This window comes from Mustelus asterias, chromosome 8, assembly GCF_964213995.1.
Source record: "Mustelus asterias chromosome 8, sMusAst1.hap1.1, whole genome shotgun sequence".
Lineage (NCBI taxonomy): Eukaryota > Metazoa > Chordata > Chondrichthyes > Carcharhiniformes > Triakidae > Mustelus > Mustelus asterias.
In genome coordinates this window covers 13,557,217-13,584,956 of record NC_135808.1, presented here as the reverse complement: position 1 = coordinate 13,584,956, position 27,740 = coordinate 13,557,217, and the positions used below count along the sequence as shown (strand labels likewise).

The following is a 27,740-nucleotide window of genomic DNA, read 5'->3' as shown; positions in this document are numbered from 1 at the left end:
CTCACACGTATAGGAACTGATGGTTTAGACAGGGGAGCTAAACCTGGGCGGATACCACCAAACCTTTCTCAATCAGTGATGCCACATTATCACCCCCAGTTTCTGTTTGAAAACCCGTGCTGGTACCAAGCTGATGTTTTACCTTCTCAACTCTTAAACTCTTTGATTTTTGGCATAGTGCAATGACCTGGTCACTTCCGCGGACAAGAGGATAAACTGTTTGTGTGTTCTCATTCAGGATGGCTTTGCAGTGACAGCGGGGTGCTGGCTTTGCAGTCACAGCGGGGTGCTGGCTTTGCAGTGACAGCGGGGTGCTGGCTTTGCAGTCACAGCGGGGTGCTGGCTCCCCGGAGATCTCGCTATGTGCTGGACAAGGCATTGCTCTCAATTCACCGATGTTTTCTTGCTCACCAGTTGCTTCATGTCCCTCTGCGGTAAGTTTACCCCTTTTTCTATCACATCCTCCATCAGGATAATGCTATCTCGGAGTTCCCTGTCTGTGTGAGTGTTGGAGCTGGGATTCAGCCCTCGCTGATCTACAGTGAATGAAACTCAGCTGTTTCTTCACATCTTCATTCTCATTCAGTCTGAGAGCAGGGAAATTCGCTGACACCTTCTGTCTCAAACTCCTGCTCGACACACTTATACCGACCAGCACGTGTTCCAGTCCCTCTAATTATAACTGGGATTTAATAATAAACTAACTGGACCCTCTGACTGTAGCTGGGATTTAATAATGAACTAACTGGACCCTCTAAATGTAGCTGGATTTAATAATGAATTAACTGGACCCTCTAAATGTAGCTGGATTTAATAATGAACTAACTGGACCCTCTAACTGTAGCTGGGATTTAATAATGAACTAACTGGACCCTCTAACTGTAGCTGGATTTAATAATGAACTAACTGGACCCTCTAACTGTAGCTGGGATTTAATAATGAATTAACTGGACCCTCTAAATGTAGCTGGATTTAATAATGAATTAACTGGACCCTCTGACTGTAGCTGGGATTTAATAATGAACTAACTGGACCCTCTAACTGTAGCTGGGATTTAATAATGAATTAACTGGACCCTCTAAATGTAGCTGGTTTTAATAATGAATTAACTGGACCCTCTGACTGTAGCTGGGATTTAATAATGAACTAACTGGACCCTCTAACTGTAGCTGGGATTTAATAATGAACTAACTGGACCCTCTAACTGTAGCTGGATTTAATAATGAACTAACTGGACCCTCTAACTGTAGCTGGGATTTAATAATGAATTAACTGGACCCTCTAAATGTAGCTGGATTTAATAATGAATTAACTGGACCCTCTGACTGTAGCTGGGATTTAATAATGAACTAACTGGACCCTCTAACTGTAGCTGGGATTTAATAATGAATTATCTGGACCCTCTAAATGTAGCTGGATTTAATAATGAGTTAACTGGACCCTCTAAATGTAGCTGGATTTAATAATGAATTAACTGGACCCTCTAACTGTAGCTGGGATTTAATAATGAATTAACTGGACCTCTCACAAGTCTTTAATAATGTCAGATGTCCTTGGGTGGGCAAGTTTTATAAAATTTCAACTTGGAAGAATTGGCTTTACAGAGGAATACCCTGGATTATTTTTTCAAAAATAAAGATTGAATTTTTTGAGGAGGTAACTAAGTGTGTTGATGAAGGTAGGGCAGTTGATGTCATATACATGGATTTTAGTAAGGCGTTTGATAAGGTCCCCCATGGTCGGCATATGATGAAAGTAAGGAGGTGTGGGATAGAGGGAAAGTTGGCCGATGGGATAGGTAACTGGCTGTCTGATCGAAGTAAGAAGTCTCACAACACCAGGTTAAAGTCCAACAGGTTTATTTGGTAGCCTTGATGTCTGTGTCGATATACGCGATCTTCTTGGAGATCCTCTCCACTTGGAGCCGGCAGTTTGCGATGTCGATGGTAGTCATGATGTGGAGATGCCGGCGTTGGACTGGGGTAAGCACAGTAAGAAGTCTTACAACACCAGGTTAAAGTCCAACAGGTTATCTGATCGAAGACAGAGGGTGGTGGTGGATGGAAAATTTTCGGATTGGAGGCAGGTTGCTAGCGGAGTGCCACAGGGATCAGTGCTTGGTCCTCTGCTCTTTGTGATTTTTATTAATGACTTAGAGGAGGGGGCTGAAGGGTGGATCAGTAAATTTGCCGATGACAGCAAGATTGGTGGAGTAGTGGATGAGGTGGAGGGCTGTTGTAGGCTGCAAAGAGACATAGATAGGATGCAAAGCTGGGCTGAAAAATGGCAAATGGTGTTTAACCCTGATAAATGTGAGGTGCTTCATTTTGGTAGGACTAATTTAAATGTGGATTACAGGGTCAAAGGTAGGGTTCTGAAGACTGTGGAGGAACAGAGAGAACTTGGGGTCCATATCCACAGATCTCTAAAGGTTGCCACTCAAATGGATAGATCTGTGAAGAAGGCCGATAGTGTGTTAGCTTTTATTAACAGGGGGTTGGAGTTTAAGAGCCGTGGGGTTATGCTGCAACTGTACAGGACCTTGGTGAGACCACATTTGGAATATTGTGTGCAGTTCTGGTCGCCTCACTATAAGAAGGATGTGGAAGCGCTGGAAAGAGTGCAGAGGAGATTTACCAGGATGCTGCCTGGTTTGGAGGGTAGGTCTTATGAGGAAAGGTTGAGGGAGCTAGGGCTGTTCTCTCTGGAGCGGAGGAGACTGAGGGGAGACTTAATAGAGGTTTATAAAATGATGAAGGGGATAGATAGAGTGAACGTTCAGACTATTTCCTCGGGTGGATGGAGCTATTACAAGGGGGCATAACTATAGGGTTGTTGGTGGGAGATATAGGAAGGATATCAGAGGTAGGTTCTTTATGCAGAGAGTGGTTGGGGTGTGGAATGGACTGCCTGCAGTGATAGTGGAGTCAGACACTTCAGGAACATTTAAGCGGTTATTGGATAGGCACATGGAGCACACCAGGATGATAGGGAGTGGGATAGCTTGATCTTGGTTTCAGATAAAGCTCGGCACAACATCGTGGGCCGAAGGGCCTGTACTGTGCTGAAAAAAAAATACAAAAGAGTTTATTCATAGCATTCAACGGCAATTAGAGATGGGCAATAAATGTCCCTTCAATTAATAAAAAAAGTACAAAGCATTTCCACTTGAAAATTAGAGACGTGTTATAAAGTTCAACTTGTCAGCATGTTCAGCTCTTAGCTCCCTCAATACAACTGTAATGCTGTTGATATTCTCAACATACATTCCCTGTCAGGCTAACAATCTGAGGGCAAAACATGTCAATTTGAAAAGTTACATCAAATGCAATGGAATTCACCTTTTTCTCCATAGAGCATGCTCCACTCTGAACTGCTGGAGTATAATTTCAAACCTCTCAATAATTACAATATATAATCCATGTCAGGCTCACAGCCTGAGGGGTTCGACAATTTATCCAACCCCTCGATGCATGGTGGCTGAAAGGTCTTAAACTGTGACCATTTCCCATTGCGCCTCTGCGACGGCTTCCTCAAGGACCAATGTGTGATTCTGTACTGGATTGTGCCAGATTGCACCAGTCTATTTTCCCAAAAAGACACTTTATTTGTAAGAAATCTGCAAGAACATTCCAAACATTCCAAAATGGCCATCAGACAATGCAATAACATTCAGGTTCTTTACGCACATCAAATAAGGCTCGGAGGTGCTCCAATACATTCAAAGAAACGTTACACACATTTTACAATTGTCCCTACAAATGTTGCGAATGTTATTAAAGGTCGTCTACATAGAGCACAGAGCATTCCAAGGTGCTTCAGTACAACTGAGACACTTGTAATATTCACTGCATGCATTCAGTGAGTCATTCGCCCAAGGGGGTTCAGCTTCCCTCAGTTTACTGTGGTTAAAAGGTCTTAGACAGTGATGCGCGTTATCACACACGAGGCTTGAGATGCTCAGGAAATAAAGGCTTTTATTTACTGTTACAACGAAGCTACTAAGTATAGTACACGATCCCAGACTGAGGGGTCCCAGACAGAGCAGTGACCTTTATACCTCTCCCAGGAGGCGGAGCCCAACTGGGATGTACCATAATAACTATAATACAAGGTGTAACAGCCCAACCCTAACCCCAACAGCAACAAGTAGAACAACCCATCCCTAACCCCAACAGCAACATATATACATACTTGTAGTACTGGCCAGACCCTGGCTCAGTACTATCTAGTGGGAACCAACGATGGTTCACCACAAACAGTGACCTTCCTTCCCCATTGCGCCTCTGCGGTGGCTGCCCCAAGCTTTAGTGCGTCCCTCAGCACATAGTCCTGGGCTTTAGAAAGTGCCAGTCTGCAACACTCAGTCAGGGACAACTCCTTGTCCTGGAAGACACTCAGGATTCTAATCACAATATCTAGGTTGATACTTCAATACTGAGGGCGTGCTACAGTGTCCTGACTTCCTCTACCTCTTCAAGTGGAGCTGAAAATAAATCCTGAGGAAATACCCAAAGTTATAACTGTGGGTTTTCCAGTGTCCAAGCCAATATCTCGGCTTGGAGGTCATTCAGCTTTCTTCAGCTCACAATGCACTTGACTCTGAGTCAGAGTTCAAGTCTCACTCCAGGGCTTGAGCACAAAATCCAGGCTGACTCTCCAGTGCTGCATTGTGTTTTGCATGAGATATTAAACCAAGATCTGCCTTGTCCTCTTGGATGGACACAAAAGATTTTGTCAATACTTAAAGATCAACAAAAACAACTTAAATTTGAATAGCACCTTTAACGTAATGAAACGCCCCAAATTCCTCAAGGAGCATTATAAAACAAAGTACAGTAAGAAGTCTCATAACACCAGGTTAAAGTCCAAGGGAATTAAGAATCTACTGATGGCCATGAAACCATTGTTGATTGTTGGGAAAAACCCATCTGGTTCACTAATGTCCTTTAGGGAAGGAAATCTGCCGTCCTTACCTGGTCTGGCCTACATGTGACTCCAGACCCACAACAATGTGGTTGACTCTCAACTGCCCTCTGAACAAGGGCAACTACGGACAGCAATAAATGCTGGCCAGCCAGCGATGCCCATGTCCCATGAATGAATAAAGAAAAATCAAAATGAGAGTAGCATAAATATCTCAGGATTGTGGAGCGAGAGGAGATTACACAGATAGGGATGGAAAGCCATGGAGGGAATTGAAATTAAGGATGAGAGTTTTAAAATTTCTTGACTGGGAGCCAGTGTAGGTCAGTGAGAACAAGGGCAATAGAGGAACGGGGACTTGCTGAAAGTTAAAACACAGGCAGCAGAGTTTTTGATAAGTTTAAGCTAATGGAGGGTAGAATATTGGAGACCAGCCAGGATAAGATGCAAGGGACATATCCCTGGGACCCTGACTAATCGTTAATTCTCAACCAGCATTATTCAGACATGATCACAATGCTACTTGTGGGATCTTACTGTTTGTAAATTGTTTGTTGTATTTCCTGAATGACAATCGTGATCAGAAACTGCTTAGTATCAGCTGTAAAGGACTTGCAAATATCTTGAATGGTGTGCAAGGCATTATACAAAGCCAAGTTATAGTCTGTGGACAAATTGGTTGTGGTGTTTGCTATTTTTGAAGTGCAGTCATTGTTCTTTTGCAAACTAAAGTAGTTTTGGGTTGGCAGACAAAGGAAAAAAGGTGCGAACGTGTAAATTCTCACAACCTCACTCTTTGATGAAAATGCAGGTGTTTTGTGACTTTAAACTAATGGGAGTTAAGTCCTGAGATTGTCAGTGGAATCAAATCGATTCGAGCTGAATGTGATTCTTCTTCAGAACTGAAGTCATATTGACTAGAAATCGTTCTCTCCTCGCCAACTCTGCCTGGCTTGCTGAGTATTTCCAACATTCTGCCCCTTTGTTTCAGATTTCCACCATCTGCAGTATTTGGGGCTTTTATTTCATTGAGGGGTAATCTAATCGAGATGTTTAAAATTGTGAATGGATTGGCAGAGAAACGACACCCTTAGGGGGCAGCACGGTGGCACAGTAGTTAGCACCACTTCCTCACAGCGCCAAGGACTCGGGTTCAATTCTAGCCTTGGGTCAATGTCTGTGTGGAATCTGCGTGGGTTTCCTCCGGGTGCTCTGGTTTTCTTCCACAGTCCAAAGATGTGCAAGTTGGGTTGATTGGCCATGCTAAATTGACCCTAGTGACAGGGGGATTAGCAGGGTAAATATGTGGGGTTATAGGAATGGGGCCTGGGTGAGATTGTGGTCGGTGCGGTCTCTTTGGGCCAAATGGCCTCCTTCTGCACTGTACAGATTCTATGATTCTATTCTATGATTCTCTGAAGCGGGAATTCAGAGTAAGGAGTGCAAATTTTAGAATAGAGATAGACTATTCTGGAGTGACATCGAGAAGAAACCCGTTTGGACACAGTGGTTGGTGGAAACTGGAAACATTCTCTATTCAATCACTATTAGAGAAATAAAAGGTGTTCGGGTAAGATGTAACAATAGAAAATAAGGAAACTAGCAAAACTTACTGGAAAAAACTCAGTGTGCAAACAACAAACGCCCTTATTAATATGCTAATCAGCATGCAATTCCCTGAATGCACATTGCAACCAAAATGTTCGCACGATATTCCAGCTTACCTGTTTAAAATGATTTGATGTGATTTATTGTTGTCACGTGTATTAGCATACAGTGAAAAGTATTGTTTCTTGCACATTATACAGAGCATACAGTTCATAGAGAAGAAAACGAGAGGGTGCAGGATGTAGTGTTACAGTCATAGCTATGGTGTAGAGAAACATACAACATAGAACAGTACAGCACAGAACAGGCCCTTCGGCTCACGATGTTGTGCCGAGCTTTATCTGAAACCAAGATCATGCTACCCCACTCCCTATCACCCTGGTGATAGATCAACTTAATGCAAGGTACGTCCATTCAAAAGTCTGATGGCAGCAGGGAAGAAGCTGTTCTTGAGTCGTTTGGTACGTGACCTCAGACTTTTGTATCTTTTTCCCGATAGAAGAAGGTGGAAGAGAGAATGTCCGGGGTGCGTGGGGTCCTTAATTATGCTGGCTGCTTTGCTGAGGCAGCAGGAAGTGTAGACAGAGTCAGTGGATGGGAGGCTGGTTTGTGTGATGGATTGGGCTACATTCACGACCTTTTGTAGTTTCTTGTGGTCTTGGGCAGAGCAGGAGCCATACCAACCTGTGATACAGCCAGAAAGAATGCTTTCTATGCTGCTTCTATAAAAGTTGGTGTGAGTCGTAGCTGATGTGCCAAATTTCCTTAGTCTTCTGAGAAAGTAGAGACGTTGGTAGGCTTTCTTAAATATAGTGTCAGCATGGGGAGACCAGGACAGGTTGTTGGTGATCTGGACACCTAAAAACTTGAAGCTCTCGACCATTTCCACTTCGTCCCCATTGATGTAGACAGGAGCATGTTCTCCTTCCTGAAGTCGATGGCTATTTCCTTCACTTTGTTGACATTGAGGGAGAGATTATTTTTGCCACACCAGTTCACCAGACTACACCAAATGTAATAGGTAATCACTTGTTTTCAAAGCTGTTTGGCAACATCTTGATTTGATGCTGTTTAGTAGCAATGATCACGGTGAATAAAATATAAAACTGCTGGAAAACGTTGCTTTATTAGAACAAAAACAGAAAATGCTGGAAAATCTCAGCAGATCTGACAGCATCTGTGGAGAGAGAAGCAGGGTTAATGGCTGGAGTTCTCTGGCTGTTCACACCTCGCCACTGTTGCCAGCGAGAATGGAGAATTTGGCCGAATCTCCATTCACTGCAGTGGGACTGGAGAATCCCAGCCATGGGCAAGTTTGGAGAATTCTGGCCAGGAGCTAACGTTTCAACTCTGGATGACTTTTTTGTCATGAGCTCTGAAGAGCCACTCAGATTTGAAACACCAGCTTTGCTCACTCTCCACAGATGCTGGCCGACCTGCTGCGATTTTCCAGCATTTTCTGTTTTTGTTTCAGATTCCAGCATCCGCAGTAATTTGCTTTCATATTCCATTAGTGGACCTTGTTTGTTGAAAGGAAATTCTGAAGGTGTTCAGTAGCATGAAGGCAGAGAAACCATCCCAACTTATTGCTACCTCCTGAGACAATAGGCCATAAACTGAAGATCTAGAGTTCTGAAGAAGAGTCATACAGGTTCAAAAGGTTAATTCCGTTTCTCTCTCCACGGATGCTGCCAGACCTGCTGAGTTTATCCAGCATTTCGGAACATAGGAATTCATTAAGATCATGGCTTATGTGATTGTGGTCTCAACTCCAATTTGCATTTTCCAGGGCGGCACGGTGGCACAGTGGTTAGCACTGCTGCCTCACAGCGCCAGGGACCTGGGTCCAATTCCGACCTCACTGCCTGTGTGGAGTTTGCACATTCTCCCCGTGTCTGCATGGATTTCCTCCAGGTGCTCCGGTTTCCTCCCACAGTCCAAAGATGCGCAGATTAGGTTGATTGGCCATGCTAAATTGACCGGAGGTTGGGGGGATTAGCAGAATAAATATATGGGGTTACCGGATTAGGGCCTGGGTGAGATTGTGGTCGATGCAGACTCAATAGGCTGAATGACCTCCTTCTGCACTGTAGGGATTCTATGATTCTATTCCATGATACCTATCTTCCCCCCATAACCAGGGCATTAACAGCTGCAGTAAAATATCCCTCGTGTTATATTCAATTATCTTGACAGTAAATGTCAACATTCCATTTGCGATACCAGAATCCTTCTGTTCCACTGAGTTTTGCAATCCCTCTCATTAATTAGCATACAAATTTTCTATTTTTCCTGTCAATGTGGGCAACCTCCCCAAAACAAAAAGCAAATGCAGGAATTACTAGAACGTAAGAACAGGAGGATACTGTTTAGACCCTCAAACCTGTTCCAGTTTCCTGTTCCAAACTTGCCCCATATCCGTAAAACATTTGAACAACAAACATCAGTCGTTTTTTGCAGAAGGGAACACAAGCCAGTTGGACTTTTGGGTATAGAGCATTTATTGCCCATCCCTAGTTGCCCTTGAGAAGGAGGTGGTGAGCCGCCTTCTTGAATCGCTGCAGTCCACGTGTTGTGAGTTGACCCACAATGCCATTAGGGAGGGAATTCCAGGATTTTGACCCAGAGACTGCGAAGGGATGTGTATTATTAGAATTGCTACTTCCAGATGCCTGGATTAATAATTCTGAGGATGGGGGTTTAAGTCTCACCATGGCAGTTTGAAAATTTGAATTTAATTTCAAAAGGTAGCAATCAAAAGTGGGTATCAGTAATAATCAATATGAATTCATAACAACATAACAGCTTCGCCATTCCCTGTCTGGACTTATATATGACTGCAGTCTCTCAATAGCATGGTTCACTCTGAACTGCCCTCTGAAGCCACTCAATCATATCAAATCTTAAACCGCTAGCACTGTCTTCAGACAACTAGAGATTGGCAATAACTACTCAGGCCCCAAGAATAGGGCAATTGTCTCCAAACTGAAATATAATAGAGATGATAAAGCAGTTACAAAGAGATAGGACAAGAGAAATGTGAGAAAATGCACACACAGGGCAACACCAGAGTACGTTAAGTGAAGCACAGGAGATTGTTAAATGTCAGAGTGATATAGGTAGGAGGTGGGTGATGTAACGATTGGAGAATTGAGAGGCATTCACAATATACAAGTCTTGGTTTTGTGTGAGTTGGCAACTTCTTTTATTTATTGAAGCCAATGGAAATTAGGATTGAGAGAGTTTTTTCTCATTCATTCATGGGACAGAGGCATTACTGGCTGGCCAGCATTTATTGCCCATCCCCAGTTGCCCTTGAGAAGGTGCAGTGAGCTGCCTTCTTGAATCGCTGCAGTCCACGTGCTGTGGGTTTACCCACTTTGCCATTAGGGAGAGAATTCTAAGATTTTGACCCAGCAACTGAGATGGAATGGCGATATATTTCCAAGTCAGGGTAGTGAGTGGCTTGGAGGAAAATTTGTAGGTGGTGGTGTTGCTATATATCTGCTGCCCTTCTAGATGGAAGTGGTCTTGGGTTGGAAGGTGCTTTCTAAGGATTTTTGGTGAATTTCTGTGAATGGATCACTAACACCGGTTTTAGAGCAGCAATGTTACATAAAGTCAAGTCCTACCTGAAAATGCCTTTGATTTCTATCTCAGATTTTCCGATTGTTGCGGGCTTTGATGTCAGCCTTTTAATTGATCACAACCTTACCCTTCGAGTAACAAGATAAGTAACAGAGTTCTTTTAAACAGCTGTTTTAATACAAACTATAGCAAGGACGCTGGGAAGCTACAGTTCACATCTCTGTCGCTAGCCAGAGTGGCGTATTCCAAAATACGAAGGCTATTAAAGTTTTCAAAATCGATTACAAGTAATTAGCATAAACCAATCACAATCACTTTACGCTTGCTTCATTATAATATCCAATCAGTAAGAAAACTTGATAGTACAGCTCGTTTCTGTATGTGGATCACTCCCATTTTCTAGTTACAGATGTCTGATTTATGTGCTTTGCCAGGCTAATGGCCTTGCTGTCTGTCTGTGAAGGCTCTTATCAGAAGACCTTTGTTTTTCACCCTGTGTGATTTTTAAACTTGTGTGACTATTAACCCTTTAACAGACTATTCCATTACTTTCCCGGTGTGGGATTACTGTGTATTCTATTTCCCCTTCCCCTTATTCCCTTTCTATTCAATGCTACACTTTCTGCAATATCTCAATAATAGCGTGAGTTTCCTCTGGGTGCTCCAGTTTCCTCCCACAGTCCGAGAAACATGCTGGTTAGGTGCATTGGCCACGCTAAATTCTCCACAGATGTTGCCTCAATTTCCACTTGTCTCAGTTCACTCCCATTTCTCTTTTTGTGCAGAGTTTAATTTACTGACGGGGAATACTGTCGAATGTGACTGAAAACTAATTCACTTTTCCTTTCTGTTGTTGCAGCCTCGGGAAGCAGTGTTACTGTGACGGTCCATCAGAGGGAAGTGAATGGGACAGTGAACCAGTCTGTCCTTCTCCCTGTCTCCTATTCCACTCCTCTACACAACTCCTCTTTAAGGTTAGAGTGGAGTTTATTCCCCGGGAACACTGCACTTTTGACACTGATCCGATCAAACTGCTCTCCAGACCCTGACAGATCCGGGTATAAGTGTTCAGTTCACCTGGTGACATCTCCTTCCTACCAGGACCGAGTTCACCTCTATCCAGACAATGGATCCTTGTTATTGCGGAATGTACAGACGAATGACAGTGGGGTCTATGTGATCTCTGTTTATATTAATGCTGAGGGCACAACCAGAAAAGGCAATGTGACTCTGACAGTCTATAACGGGACAGGTAAGAATTCACATTAAACTCTTCCTTTCAGGAAGGGGATTCTGGAAAATTAGTTAAACTGTTTCAAACTATTGAAATTTCTGAAAGGCTTTGAGTAAGATACCAGATATGCGACCGCTGGGCGCCGCAGGGGCTGGGGTGTATTATCGACCCCGATAATCACCTTTTGGTTTGACGTTTTAAGTTTGCTTTCGACTTTGTTTTTGGTTCGGGCTGTTCCCCCCTTCCTTTTGGGGAGCCGCCCCTTTTACTTTGTCCCTAAGTTAATTTGAGTTCGTTTACTTGATTGGTATCAAAAGAAATACCAGATATGAGCCTGATGAGGAAGGTGGGAAAATGTGGGCACAGTGATGTTCCCCTGGGGGGAGGGGTGTGAAATGTTGGGAGTGTCTTTCCCACCTCCTACCCTGGCTGTGCTGAGAATTCCCCTCCCCTCCCTCCTCCAGCTCCTCCCTTCAGGAACTGACCACATCCAATCGGAGCACAATCTGTGCCCTTAGCTCACCACAGAACCCGGTTGGGTGTGTTTCTCACAGAGCGATGGGTCAGGACAGATAGGTTGGCTATCTGGCTCACTGCCTTCCCGCTCACCCTGCTCCCCAAAATATGGGTGGCAAGTGGCACCCACTATAGGCTGCTTGCCGTTTGGACTATTGAGCCCCATAACTGAGGGACAAATCCCGACCCTCACCACCTTAAAAGGTACTCAGGGCACATTATGTGGGGTGGCGTCAGTGAGTTCTGGACCAACTTTTCTTCTGGGAGCGGGGCAAGCAGTACACCACCCCCCCCCCCCCCCCCCCCCTCCCCTCCCAACCCCCAGCCCACCCTGTAAAACACAGGCAGGGGTTAGAAATTCCACCTCAAATGGAATGAGTTTTGCAGCATCTCTTTCAGCAATGGGATGGGAAATCCATGGAGCCAGTGAAAAGTAGCAGAATGCATAGCAAGGTAACTACAAAACAGAAAACTGAGCAAGGGGCTGACGCTGGTTAGCTGAACAGACGAAAGGTGCGGTGTTGTGTTCACCAAGGATCAGTGCTGGGATTACTGCTGTCCAGAATTTGCATAAATAACCTGAACAGTGAAATTCGGAATACAAATTCAAAATATGTGGATGATAACTCGGTCCACACCGTGCATGCTGGTGTTTCTGCTCCACTGAAACCTCCTCCCACTTTTCCTTATTTAAACCTATCATTGTAACCATCTCTCTCAAACACTTTCCTGGCTTTCTCTTAAATGCATCTAAATTATTTGCTTCAAACATTCCCTGTGATAGCAAGTTCCACATTCTCACCACTCTTTGGGTCAGGACATGTCTTCTGAAATCTTGGCAGTTTTACATTGATGGCCTTTAGTTATGCTCTTTCCCCACAAGAGGGAGCTCTCCCCACATGCATTTTAACTTTTGATAATTTTAATGCCTCCATTAGTTCCCCTTTAACCTTCACTTTTCAAGGGAAACAGACCCTGGCCGGGATATTTATTTAGCATTTCCCTTCCTGCCATTGGATGAGTGAGTGGAGTATATATCCCCACTCACTGGGGTGGGGATGGGCGTCACCCATTTGGCCACTTGTGGTTCAAATATAAACAGAGAACTTCCTCCCGTTCAGCATGACTGGCCATAATTATTTCCTTTTAGGATTCGTCACTTGAGTATAGGTAAGGGATCGGGGTAGGGGTCCGGTTTTCACTAAATTCCCGCCCTTAGACTTTACCCAAATTCCCTAGACTGTTCTAGTTCTAACTACAGTGAGAAGTCTCACAACACCAGGTTAAAGTCCAACAGGTTTATTTGGTAGCAAATACCATAAGCTTTCGGAGCGCTGCCCCTTCGTCAGATGGAGTGAAAATCTGTTCTCCAACAGTGCACAGAGACACAGAAATCAAGTTACAGAATACTAATTAGAATGCAAATCTCTACAGCCAGCCAGGTCTTAAAGGTACAGATAATGTGGGTGGAGGGAACATTGTCTGGAGACAATATGTATATTGTCTCCAGACAGAACAGCTAGTAAGATTCTGCAAGATCAGGGTGAAAGCTGTGGGGGTTACTGATAATGTGACATAAGTCCAACATCCCGGTTTAGGCCGTCCTCATGTGTGCGGAACTTGGCTATCAGTTTCTGCTCAGCGACTCTGCGCTGTCGTGTGTCGTGAAGGCCGCCTTGGAGAACGCTTACCTGAAGATCCAAGGCTGAATGTCCGTGACTGCTGAAGTGCTCCGCCACAGGAAGAGAACAGTCTTGCCTGGTGATTGTTGAGCGGTGTTCATTCATCCGTTGTCGTAGCGTCTGCATGGTTTCCCCAATGTACCATGCCTCGGGACATCCTTTCCTGCAGCGTATCGGGTAGACAACATTGGCCGAGTTGCAAGAGTATGTACCGTGTACCTGGTAGATAATTCTAACTACACAGTTTGTCCACCTTGTGTTACAGACACCAGGTTTATGGCCCAATTTACTGGTCGAATCTGTATTAGTCCTTCACTCACTTAAGACTGGCCGTCACATGGGGCAGCTGCCCTCTTAATTCAGGCTCAGACAGAGTGTTGGAGAATACCGGGTTGAAGGTTCGACTTCGGAGCAACGTATCACTTCTTATCTAAGTCCCACTTGGGTCGCCACTGTTGTACCTGTTAATTCTCAGATACTTTCGACCAGTTTGCTTACTACAAGGTTTTACCCCGGTGCCCTTATTTGCAAGATGGACAAAGGACAAACACAAGTAAAGGTTCAACAAGTTTATTAATAACAACACTATTAACCTTTAAATAACCCACATAAAACAAGAGGATACCCCAGGTTCAAGTATACTACCCCAAAGATGGCTTGATTAAACTGCAGGATTGGAGGATAGCAAATGTGGTCCCGTTATTTAAGAAGGGTAGCAAGGATAACTCGGGTAATTATAGGCCAGTGAGCTTGACGCCGTGGTAGGGAAATTGTTGGAGAAGATTCTTTGAGATAGGATCTACACACATTTAGAACTGAATAGTCTCATTAGCGATAGACAACATGGTTTTGTACGAGGGAGGTCATGCCTCACAAATTTGGTTGAGTTTTTTGAGGAGGTGACAAAAATGATTGACGAGGGAAGGGCTGTGGATGTCACCAACATGGATTTTAGTCCCTCATGGCAGGCTGGTGCAAAAGGTTAAATCTCACGGGATCAAAGGTGAACTAGCTAGATGGGTACAGAACTGGCTTGGCCATAGAAGACAGAGGGTAGCAGTGGAGGGGTCTTTTTCTGATTGGAGGTCTGTGATTAGTAGTGTTCCACAGGGCTCTGTACTGGGACCTCTGCCATTTGTGATATATATAAATGATTTGGAAGAAGATGTAGCTGGTCTGATTAGTAAGTTTGCGGACGACACAAAGATTGCAGGAGTTGCGGATAGTGATGAACATTGTCAGAGAATACAGCAGGATATAGATAGGCTGGAAAATTGGGCAGAGAAATGGCAGATGGAATTTAATCCAGATAAATGTGAAGTGGTGCATTTTGGTAGATCTAATGTAAAGGGGAGCTATACAATAAATGGCAGAACCATCAAGAGTATAGACACATAGAGGGATCTGGATGTGCAAGTCCACAGATCCTTAAAGGTGGCAGCACAGGTGGAAAAGGTGGTGAAGAAGGCATATGGCATGCTTGCCTTTATTGGAAGGGGCATAGAGTATAACAGTTGGCATACGATGTTACAGTTATATTGAACGTTGGTTAGGCCACATTTGGAATACTGCGTCCAGTTCTGGTCGCCACACTACCAGAAGGACGTGGAGGCTTTGGAGAGAGTGCAGAAAAGGTTTACCAGGATGTTGCCTGGTATGGAGTGTATTAGCTATGAGGTGAGATTGAGTAAACTAGGGTTGTTCTCCCTGGAAAGACGGAGGTTGAGGGGCGACCTGATAGAAGTTTATAAAATTATGAAGGGCATAGATAGGATGAACAGTTGGAAGCTTTTTCCCAGGTCAGAAATGACAAACACAAGGGGTCAGAAGTTCAAGGTTCAATACAGATATGCGGGGGACATATTTTACACAGAGAGTGGTGGGGGCCTGGAATGCACTACCAAGCAAGGTGGTTGAGGCAGACACACTAGGATCATTTAAGACTTATCTAGATAGCCCCATGAACAGACTGGGAATAGAGGGATACAAACGGATGGTCTAGTTAGGAACACATGATCGGTGCAGGCTTGGAGGGCCGAAGGGCCTGTTCCTGTGCTGTATTGTTCTTTGTTCTTTGCTCTTTGAAGGGGCTGTGTTCCTGTTGGATTAGTTTAGTTTTGTGTTGCTTTAAAACAGTGACTTCTGCCCCTCCGCCTCAGAGAGCTGCAGGCCGATCAGATTGTCTCTCAGCTCCCTCGGCCCCGCAACATCTAAAGCTGTAGTGGACAGGACTGGGACTGGAAGCACTGCCCACAATCCCAGTCCCTGGGGTCCTGGACCAGGAAAATGTGGGGGGTCTTAGGGCAGGTTGATTGGGTGAGGCCAGGGAGGGTGGGCACAGGAGGATGGGTGTTGCAGAAGAGAGTAAGAAGTTTAACAACACCAGGTTAAAGTCCAACAGGTTTATTTGGTAGCAAAAGCCACACAAGCTTTCGGAGCTCTTAGCCCCTTCTTCAGGTGAGTGGGAATTCTGTTCACAAACAGAGCTTATAAAGACACAAACTCAATTTACATGAATAATGGTTGGAATGCGAATACTTACAACTAATCAAGTCTTTAAGAAACGAAACAATGTGAGTGGAGAGAGCATCAAGACAGGCTAAAAAGATGTGTATTGGCTCCAGACAAGACAGCCAGTGAAACTCTGCAGGTCCACGCAACTGTGGGAGTTACAAATAGTGTGACATGAACCCAATATCCCGGTTGAGGCCGTCCTCGTGTGTGCGGAACTTGGCTATCAGTTTCTGCTCAGCGACTCTGCGCTGTCGTGTGTCGCGAAGGCCGCCTTGGAGAACGCTTACCCGAATATCAGAGGCCGAATGCCCGTGACCGCTGAAGTGCTCCCCAACAGGAAGAGAACAGTCTTGCCTGGTGATTGTCGAGCGGTGTTCATTTATCCGTTGTCGCAGCGTCTGCATAGTTTCCCCAATGTACCATGCCTCGGGACATCCTTTCTTGCAGCGTATCAGGTAGACAACGTTGGCCGAATTGCAAGAGTATGTACCGTGTACCTGGTGGATGGTGTTCTCACGTGAGATGATGGCATCCGTGTCGATGATCCGGCACGTCTTGCAGAGGTTGCTGTGGCAGGGTTGTGTGGTGTCATGACGTCCTCCACCTGTTCTTGTTCATTATCACCCAGCAGGTGAAAGATTGTTTCTGATAATGCGGGGGCAGGATAGGGTGGAGGCGGAGAGATTCTTTCCACTTAGTAAGGAAGTTAAAACTAGAGGACACAGCCTCAAAATAAAGGGGGGTCGGTTTAAGACAGAGTTGAGGAGGAACTTCTTCTCCCAGAGGGTGGTGAATCTCTGGAATTCTCTGCCCACTGAGGTGGTGGATGCTACCTTGCTGAATATGTTTAAAGCGCGGATGGATGGATTCCTGATCGGTAAGGGAATTAAGGGTTATGGGGATCAGGTGGGTAAGTGGTACTGATCCACGTCAGATCAGCCATGATCTTATTGAATGGCGGGGCAGGCTCGAGGGGCTAGATGGCCTACTCCTGCTCCTATTTCTTATGTTCTTATGTTCTTATAACGGAACCTCAGCCTCCTTATCTTTTCTCCTTAATTCCTCCTCCTCCTGCCTCAACCTGTGTCTTTGTGATCTTGTTACTGCACAGTCGGGAAACATCCCATGATACGCTTCCTGCAACACCTCAGTTGTTTGATTTTCCACAGTAACCCCCTGTAATCCAGCTATATTGTTGCCCAGGGTAAACTGTCTCCCTGTCTGAATTACTCCGACCACCACTTCACCACTTTTCTCCGGACTCTCTAACCTTACTTTACATAATAGAACGTTACTATCTTCAGCACTTCCACATATGACCACCTTTTCTGGCAATACTCCTTCCGAACCATATATCTCCTCATCTCTCACCATGAAAGATTGAGTTTCTCACTATGAAAGATTGATTAACATGAGTAAACCTTACCCACACAATTAAAATCTTCAAAAAGATCTGATACTTGCTTATCAACCAACTTCTGAGCAGGCCGTCCATTCATTTGCATCTCCTTCAGATTCAACCATAATTTCCTTTGCCAGTTAAACAACCCCCACTGGCTCACACTGCTTCATTTCTTTAAGTCTGTTTCAACTGTTTCAATTCTTTTTCTTATTGCAACTGTTTTATTTAGAATTGAATTTTAGCCAATTCCAATGTTACACACTGTGTCCCCTGACAAATTTAAATGCTGAACTATCACTGAAACTATCTCTGCCTTCCTTGCCCCTTCAGGCACGGTCAAGTGCACCTCGTTCGCCAACTCCAAGGTTTTCACCACCCTTTGAAAGCGGGGTGGCGGGAGGGTGGAGGGAGGGTGGGGGTGTTGGAATTAGCCTACAGTTGGCAGCACACACTCTGAGATTCACATTCTTGACTGCAGAGGTCGATATATTCTCTAAATCATGGAGGTCCTGATTACTACCATTTCTATACTGCTCTTACATTGCCCCCCACTGGACAGCTTTCTGAGACACAGTGTATTAGTCTGCACTGTGGCTGTTACCCCTGCAGCTTTCCTCCTTTTCCTCATAGGTAGTGAGCATGTTATACCTGTTAAACAGTGTCTGCAGCTATAAATGCAATACTTTATCACATCTCAGTCCGAGTTTAATCCACTACCCGACTTACAGCAAAAGGACTTCAATTTTCATGAATCAATTCGCCAATTGTTGCCCTGTGACATTACTCAGTATTTTTTTAGTTGATCTCACAGTGGTCTCCCTCTCTCCACTACCTCTGCACAGAAGTCACTGTGCTCTCAAACCATAGCACGCTCTCTGTCAGCCACTGTTTATCCCCACTATCCTCTCTCTCAGACCTCCCATTCTTCTCACAGTGCTCTCTCTCTCTCTGCCACTGTGTGCTTTCTCTCTCAAACCTCCCACTCTTCTCTCAGTGCTCTCTCTCTCTCTGCCACTGTCTGCTTTCTCTCTCAAACCTCCCACTCTTCTCACAGTGCTCTCTCTCTCTCTGCCACTGTCCCCTCTCTTAGGCCTCCCATTCTTCTCACAGTGCTGCGGTTCTTCTTTGTTGCTGCTTTATTCCCACACTCCCACAGTTCTCTCAGTACTTTCTCGCTCTCTCTGCCGGTGTTTGATTTCCCGCTGTACAGCTGGAACTCCAGCTGCTCTCGCTGTTTCTTTGTCTGTCTGTTTGTCTCTGCCACCACTGTTTTGTTCCTGTTGAACTCCTGGACCACCTGCTGTGCTCCCAGCTGTAACTAACCAACTTGCAGAATGAGTGTATCACTGGCAAATAAACTTCAACCTAGCTAATAGGTGCTACATTTACACAAGCTGTTTGGAAAGGAATTGTCCACAAGTGATAGAAGAATGAAAGGATCTTGGGGTATAGATACAAAGATCACAAGACAGTGGCTAATAAGGCCATAAATAAACCAAATGCAGCAATTGGGGGTGAAACAGCATTGGATCAAATTGAAAATCAATAGTTACATAAGTGGAGGGGCAGCACGGTGGCACAGTGGTTAGCACTGCTGCCACACAGCTCCAGGGAGCTGGGTTCGATTCCTGGCTTGAGTCACTGTCTGTGCGGAATTTGCACATTCTCCCCATGTCTGCATAGATTTCCTCCCACACTCCAAAGATACGTGGGTCAGGTGATTGACCTTGCTAAATTGCCCCTTAGTGTCCTGGGACGTGTTGGTTAGAGGGATGAGCAGGGTAAATATGTGGGTTGACAGGGATAGGGCCTGGGTGGGATTGGTGTTGGTGTAGACCTGATGGGCCAAATGGCCTCCTTGTGCACTGCAGGGATTCTATGAAATTTGGACAGAGTCTTGGTTACACCACATTTGGAGGATTGTAAACAGTTCTGATCTCCATGTTATAAAAGAGAACATAAAGGGACTGGAGGAGATACAATTGAATCCAATACATACAGAGTATGGGGCAGGCTATATAATGGGTGCTTAATAAAATTCTGCCCATGTTGTATCACTGCACATGTCCAACGTATTTTTAATTTTGTTTTCATACTTCTATTTCATTTTGAAAAAATCAAACTAACTCCAATGTTCAAATGTTAATTGGGTTTAACTATAAATAATGTCATTGTCAATTATTAGACCAATGGCCATTTCTACTTAAATTCTGGCTTTTTTGGGTCTCTATTGTTAGAATAATCAAATTGTTTTGTTACAGACAGCGAGACGTCTACCGCTACTGTTTCAGCCTCAACACATATAAGCACAACAACTGGCAAGGTGGAGAATGTCATAATGATCGGTGTCTCTGCTGCTGCTGTGAGTCTCCTCATTATCCTCGTCTGCTTGCACTTGCTGATGACCAAGAAACACACAGGTATGTGGCTGCTCTGACTGATGGGACTGACTGTTAGATGGGAAAGAGGCCTGATCGTGGCTTCAGCTGGATTAATAGGTGGTAAATTTCAACTATGGGCGAGGGACTAAGATGTGTCATTTTGATTCAGCTGGCTGTCCAATCTTCACTTCTATTGAGTTCAATATTGAGGGAAGTTGGACAGGGATATACTGGACAGTTAATTTCATATCACTGGTTTTTACAGTATTGATCACAGTCAAAAGTACAAACTATAGTCCAGTCACTGAATGAATCAACGGCCAAACTACCATTCCGGAAAATGTGGGACATTCAATTCTTGCACTGCCCGCATCCTCCCCCCGCCCCCACGGTGGTGCAATGGTTGGCACTGTTGCCTCACAGCACCAGGGACCCGGGTTCAATTCCCAGATTGGGTCACTGTCTGTGCAGAGTCTGCACGGTCTCCATGCCGACTCAGTGCATTGGCCATGCTAAATTCTCAGGAAATGCATGGTGAAGAAATCAAAATAAGTCGAATTGCTAAATGGGTTTCCTCCGAGTGCTCCGGTTTCCTCCTCAGTCCAAAAGACGTGCTAGTTAGGTGCTTTGGCCATGCTAAATTCTCCCTCAGTGTACCCGAACAGGCACCGGAGTGTGGCAACGAGGGGATTTTCACAGTAACTTCATAGCAGTGTTAATGTAGGCCTACTTGTGACAAAAATAAACTCCAACTTCACATGTATCTGATTTGTGCTGCTCTGCGAATCCTTCTCCCCATCCCAGTTATTTCTCTGAGTGTCTCCAGGCAGGATGGAGGGCTCTCTTTCCACACTGACACCTCTGGGGAAAGGAGGAAGAGTTGGGGATAATGGTTGAATGGTGGAGAATGCATGGACCAAACACGTTACACTTTAGCTGCCATTGTAGTTTGCAATCTGTCTCATTACACCATCTAATTATCCTCTTCAGTGTGAGCTGGTGTTCAGTGATAGAATGATGGCTTGTAGCAGAGGTCTATCAGCAGAGGGAGTCAGTCATGAAGAAATAAGATAGATTCCTGTTACTAGAAGAATGAATATTTCACATAAGGCAGCTTTCTGTCAGTCTGGTAGAGACCTTAAACATTTATCTAATGGAATAGTTGAAGTTTTAAATGTATTTGTTACCGTGACAAGTCGGCTTACATTAACACTGCAATGAAGTGACTGTGAAAATCCCTAGTCGCCACACTCCGGCACCTGTTCGGGTATACTGGGGAGAATTTAGCCTGGCCAATCCACCTAACCCACACGTCTTTTAGACTGTGGGAGGAAACCGGAGCACCCAGAGGAAACCCACTGGGAGAACGTGCAGACTCCATATAGACAGTGACCCAGGGAATCAAACACGGGTCCCTGGCACTGCGAGGCAGCGGTGCTAACCACTGCACCACCGTGCCGCCCAATAGACGTGAGTCATTGATTTACATGATTGCTGGACAGCAACAACTGATTTGCACAATTTCTGGATGTGAACGTACTGTTTTCAATGACAAATCAAATGCAAACCATTGATTTGAAGGACTCATCGGCACAAACCATTTATTTATGCCATTAAAAGTAAAGTTTATTTATGAGTCGCAAGTCGGCTTACATTAACACTGCAATGAAGTTACTGTGAAGATCCCCTAGTCGCCACATTCTGGCGCCTGTTGGGGTACACTGAGGGAGAATTTAGCATGGCCAAAGTGCCTAACCAGCAAGCCTTTCAGTCTTTCCTCTGTGCGAGGAAACCAGAGCACACGGAGGAAACCCATGCAGACATGGGGAGAATGTGCAAACTCCAGACAGACAGTGACCCAAACTGGGAATCGAACGAGGGTCTCTGGCGCTGTGAGGCAGCAGTGCTAACCACTGTGCCACAGTGCTGCGCACTAGCCAGTTCTACCTATTGATTTCCATGACTAATTGACGTACAGCATTGATTTGTATAACTGCTCGTGCATTAATGATTTACAGTGCTTGGCACCATGAGTTTACATATTTACAATGTTCATGATACTTCTAAAATGTAAAAGCAGAATTACATCACGAACGTATGTCATGTTTATTGGCCAACAGGGGGATTTAATTTGGGGTTTTCTGAACTCTCACCAATTTTTTTGTGTGTTTTTAAATAATGCGTGCACAATATGTAGAATGATTTCATCAACTCCTGGAAGTTCTGACAATCTGGCTGGACTTTGTTTCCTTTTACAGATTTTTTTTAAATTTCAAAAATATACTTTATTCATAAAAAAAACTCTCAAACAAACCATTGCAAAACAACAGATCCAAAAATTACAATTGGTGCAAAAAGAATCATTTTTACAGTACAATACTATGCTTATTTACACGACATTACATTAATTACATTTCAGTACTTAAAAACTATATACATACATCAGAGTGCCGTTATTTTTCAGGTTGGCACACAGTTACGCAGGCCGAGGGCATTCTACAGTTACCGGGCCCTCGGTCTGCCTCGGTTGAAAGGCTTTACACGGTGGCCTTTCCCCATTGTGCCTTTGCGGCGGCTGCCCCAAGCTTGAGCGCGTCCCTCAGCACGTAGTCCTGGACCTTGGAATGTGCCAGTCTGTAACACTCGGTCGAGGACAAATCTTTCAACTGGAAGATCAGCGTGTTTTGGGCGGACCAAAGCACATCCTTCACCGAGTTGATGACCCTCCAGCAGCAGTTGATATTTGTCTCGGTGTGCGTCCCCGCAAACAGCCCGTAGAGCACAGAGTCCTGCGTCACCGAACTGCTCGGGACGAACCGCGACAAATACCACTACACCTCACTCCAGACCTTCTTTGTAAAGGCACATTCCACAAGGAGGTGTGCGACCGCCTCATCACCCCCGCAGCCGCTTCGAGGGCAGCGTGCGGTGATGTTGAGACCTCGGGCGTGCATAAAGGATCTGACGGGGAGTGCCCTTCTCACCACCAGCCAAGCCAGGTCTTGGTGCTTGTTTGTGAGTTCTGGTGATGAGGCATTCTGCCAAATGACAGTGACAGTCTGCTCAGGGTGTTTCCTTTTACAGATTTTAAATCACTAACTGTCAGTGTAAACTCAAGGATTGGGGCTTTGGTGTCTGTAATTAACCAGTCAGATTCTCAGACTATGCTCTTCATGGTGAAAAAATCAAAATAAGTCAAATTATTAATGCATTTTGGAAGGTCCAATACAGATGGGAAATATACAGTAAATGGCAGAACCCTTCAGAGTATTGATAGGCAAAGGGTGTACAGGTACACAGATCAGTGAAAGTGGCAACGCTTGTGGAGAAGGTAGTCAAGAAGGCATACGGCATGCTTACCTTCATCGGCCAGGACATTGAGTTTAAAAATTGGCAAGTCATGTTTCAGCTTCATAGAACCTTAGTTAGGCCGCACTTGAAATATAGTGTTCAATTCTGGTCGCCACACTACCAGAAGGACGTGGAGGCTTTGGAGAGGGTACAGAAAGGATTTACCAGGATGTTCCCTGGTATGGAGGGCATTAGCTATGAGGAGAGGTTGGAGTAACTTGGTTTGTTCTCACTGGTACGATGAAGGTTGAGGGGAGCGACCTGATAGACGTCTACAAGATTATGAGGAGCATGGACAGAGTGGATAGTCAGAAGCTTTTTTCCCAGGGTGGAAGAGTCAATTACTAGGGGGCATAGGTTTAAGGTGCGAGGGGCAAGGTTTAAAGGGGATGTACGAGGCAAGTATTTTTACACACACGGTGGTGGGTGCCTGGAACTCGTTGCCGGGGGAGGTAGTGGAAGCAGATACGATAGTGACTTTTAAAGGGCGTCTGGACAAATATATGAATAGGATGGGAATGGAGGGATATGGTCCCTGGAAGGGTAGGGGTGTTAGTTCAGTTGGGCAGCATGGTCGGTGCAGGCTTGGAGGGCCGAAGGGCCTGTTCCTATGTTGTAACTTTCTTTGTTCTTTGAACTAAATACAAAATTGGAGCTTGCAGTGTCCAATTTAAAAGCATTAGCAGGCTCTTCCTGTTGTCTCTTCATCGTGTTTTAAATAGCTTTGCATTTTATCTTTCACACACAGTGTAAACAATTCTGTTACTGATTGAGTGTTTCAATTCAGGTTGCCAGCGACAACAGGATTTGGCTCTCATGGAAATATCTGCTCAGCCTATTGGCGAAACAAGACAAGACTTGGCTGAGGTAAGAAGGGACTGGGTTATTGTGAGTCAAGGTTCTTGCAAAGGAAAATAGGGAAGGTAAATCTTGTCAATTGTCACAAAAAGCATCAGATCTGACCCATCACGGTGTTTCACATTATAGAAATTTCACTTGTTAATTGTCTACACTTTTCTCTTGAAGGTTTTGATTTCTTACTACTAAATCTATCTATTTCTCTCAGAGAGGGAACAAATTCTGGCTGAATAATTCATTCATGAATTCAATTTAAGTTCCACCAATTAATGTGATAGGATTCGAACTAGCACTCCCAGATTTTTAGCCTCTCTGAATGACTAGGCCAGTGATTCTAAGTGGCACAATTGGAAGTCATAAGCTGCAGTGGAATTATGCTTGACAATAGATATTGAAATATAAAAAGCAATAAGAAGTGATTTTTGGAATGAATCCAAATTGTTCTGGAAACTGGTGCTGCCAAAGGCTGATCTGCACTCCATCTTAGACTTTCCAATTCTCGAACTAAAAGAAACCATCTTGCTCGGTTCATGACACTAATCCCCGACACATCTGCTTTCAGCGATTTGTTATGGTTGTTTGAAAACTTTCCTGCGTTAGATGTAATGAGGACTCTCCCCACACTGTCTCATCACTGAAAATGTCAGACATCTTGATCTAATGCCTTTGCTCTGACAGAAAGCATGGGAATAGCAAATGGCACAGTGGTTAGCACTGCTGCCTCATAGTGCCAGGGACCTCGGTTCAATTCCGGCCTCGGGTGACTGTCTGTGTGGAATTTGTATGTTCTCCCTGTGTCTGCGTGGGTTTCCTCCAGGTGCTCTGGTTTCCTCCCACAGTCCAAAGATGTGCGGGTTAAGTGGATTGGCCACGTTGAATTCTCTCTTCGTGTTCTAAGATGTGTAGGTTATGTGGATTGGCCATGGAAAAATGCGTGGGATTACAGGGATCGCGTGGGTTGCTCTTTCAGAGAGTGGGTGCAGACTCGATGGGCCGAATGGCCTCTTTTTGCACTGCAGGGATTCTGTGGTATCTGTCACTGATCTCTATCAATTAATTGAGCTTAGTTCCTGACAGCATTTAATGATATCACCACCTGCGTGAACACATTGTGTAAATAAGACCTCCCAAGCAGTGCCAGGAGGCATTTATGAGGTATATTGTCTCTAATAGTGTAGGAAATGTGGCAGCCAAATTTATGCAAAGCGCGCTCCAACAGACAGGCAAGCTGACTGAGTGGTTAAACTGTTTTATAACAGTACTGTTTTAGGAAAAAAAGCAGGGAATTTCCACCCAGTGGCCTGACCAATATTTACGTCAACCAAAATCAGCGTGAGACAGGATGTTGAAATCAATTGGTGTTTTCAAGACCGGGATGGAGAGATTTGAAGAAGAGGGAAACGGATTCAAAATGTTAACTGTTTCTCTCTCTCCACTGATCCTGCATTTTCTGTTTTTATTGGAGTGATCTTTGGGGCGGCACGGTGGCACAGTGGTTAGCACAGCTGCCTCACAGTGCCAGGGACCCGGGTTCGAATCCCGACTTAGGTCACTGTCTGTGCAGAATCTGCACATTCTCCCCGTGTCTGATTGGGTTTCCTCCGGGTGCTCCGGTTTCCTCCCACACTCCAAAAGTGTGCGGGTTTGGCGGATTGGCCGTGCTAAATTGCCCTTAGTGTCAGGGGGACTAGCTAGGGTAAATGCATGGGGGTTACGGATATAGGGCCTGGGTGGGATTGTGTTTGGTGCAGACTCGATGGGCCGAATGGCCTCCTTCTGCACTGTAGGATTCTATGATTCTATGATCTCTGTTGTGTAAGGGCGTGGAGAGATATGGAGAAAAGTAAATGGAGTTGGAACGCAGATTAGCCATGATCTCATTGAACAGACCCTGGGGCTGAATGGCCTCATCCTGTTCCAAGTGTTCCTCACAGGAACAGGCAACTAAAATCTAAGCCATTTTTACTGTCTTGTTCGAAAGCTTTCCACATCGGAGTTTCAGGAAGAGAAAGCATGAACTGAAACAGAGACCTCTCCTTCTCCCTGTAGATGCTCACTAACCTGTTGTGTATTTTCAATGGTTTTCTTTCTCTGCTTTTTATTTTTCACTTGCTATAAACTGGTCTTTTCTGTTCTGTGCAGAATGAGGGATCCCTATCGAACGGCAGCGAGCTCACATACTCCTTTCTACAGTGGTCTGGGCCCAGACTGCATCCTAACACACATGTGAGACCTCAAGAGACCATATACGCTTTAGCACAGAGGACAGACTGCAGCTGAAGTGCCTGAGGTTAAGAGTTTAACAGGAAACTGGATCAACATCCATCACTCAGCAGGAAAAGATGGACAGTGGGCTGCGGGAGGCAGACATGTGACGATTAGCCTGACATTAACGGTCTTGAACTCTATGGAACATTACAGGACCTCATGCAGGTCCAAAGAGGGGTCTTCCTCGGGATACACTGTGCAAACAAGTACCAAATGTAGTCAGGAATCTTGAGCAGATCCAGTGAAAGGATCCCGACAGTCCCTGGAATGTAACAATGTGATAATAGCACATAGCCAGGGACCCTGAGGTTCCTCAGAATTTAGTCACAGTATCGGGGCCTCTATGGCCATGATCATAGATTCATAGAATCCCTACGGTGCAGAAGGAGGCCATTCAGCCCATCCAGCCTGCACCAACAACCATCCCACCCAGGCCCTAGCCCCGTAACCATACGTATTTACCCTGCCAGTCCCTGACAGAGGGGCAATTTAGCATGGCCAATCCACCTGACATGCACATCTTTGGACTGTGGAAGGAAACTGGAGTACCCGGAGGAAACCCACGCAGACACGGGGAGAACGTGCAAACTCCACACAGTTACCCGAGGCTGGAATCGAACCCGGGTTCCTGGCGCTGTGAGGCAGCAGTGCTAACCACTGTGCAATAGTGCCACCCTGATATCTCTCAGCATAGTGGGGGGGTCGGGGAGAGGGGCACGATGATCAGGTGACAGGAAGTCTGCCTCCTCTCTCCCCATTAACTCCAATGAAGTAAAAATCAGGAGAGGTGTGACAGGGAGCTCCAGCTCTCATTTCACATTATCCGCGGAATCATTCACGGCCCAGTTAGCAGAAGGAGCAGGAGTTTCTGACACTTGCTCTTCCTAAGCTCTCAGTCAGTCCCTGCACGAACAGTGAGCGAGATCATCTCCCATCTCCCAGTCTTACATCCAGTCGTTCTGCTTGGAAGTGTAACGATCCTCACCACTATTCTATTCAGTTTCAACGGGGGAAATCGTAACTTTTGGTTGGCGTCAAATGGCTGATATTGCAAATACTATCCTTATAGCACCCCTCGTACAATGTTCTACTCCATTGATAACTGGACAGGAGTATAGGCAGTTCATCCAACATCTGAGGCTGTTAAGTCTTCCATTGGACTCTGGAGCAGGAGCTGGAGGAGCTCTGAGCGAATGGCATGGAGCAAAATAACTTTCCTACTTTGTATCTGCATGAGACTGAACAAAGAAATGATCACCAGCATTAACAATATTAATATTGTACCTGAGCATGTTTTTTTGATTGGATCAGCCCCCTCCCCCTCTCTCTCTGAGTCCTGTATCTGAAATTGACTCTCAGTTGTATATAATTACATAATAATTGTAATAAATCAAGGGTGACTCAATGAGGCT

At 45.0% G+C, this 27,740-nt stretch overlaps 1 protein-coding gene and 1 long non-coding RNA gene across 2 annotated transcripts in view; one reads left to right on the top strand and one right to left on the bottom strand.

The window, feature by feature from the left end:
• Window positions 1-27,740, bottom strand: part of LOC144496867 (uncharacterized) — an 825,626-nt gene that overhangs the window by 218,541 nt on the left and 579,345 nt on the right. The window lies entirely within an intron of this gene.
• LOC144496850 (uncharacterized) lies at window positions 70-27,740 on the top strand. Its single transcript, XM_078217418.1, has 5 exons — window positions 70-434; window positions 10,982-11,374; window positions 19,732-19,890; window positions 23,990-24,069; window positions 26,203-27,740. The coding sequence occupies exons 1-5, from the start codon at window positions 362-364 to the stop codon at window positions 26,338-26,340; spliced, it is 843 nt and encodes a 280-aa protein (XP_078073544.1). The 5' UTR covers window positions 70-361; the 3' UTR covers window positions 26,341-27,740.

Excerpts from the sequence above, each read along its gene's own strand:
- LOC144496850 (XM_078217418.1), top strand. The coding sequence starts at position 362 with ATGTGCTGGACAAGGCATTGCTCTCAATTCACCGATGTTTTCTTGCTC. Across the intron at positions 435-10,981 it reads TTGCTTCATGTCCCTCTGCG|CCTCGGGAAGCAGTGTTACT; the intron begins GTAAGTTTACCC and ends CTGTTGTTGCAG. Across the intron at positions 11,375-19,731 it reads GACAGTCTATAACGGGACAG|ACAGCGAGACGTCTACCGCT; the intron begins GTAAGAATTCAC and ends GTTTTGTTACAG.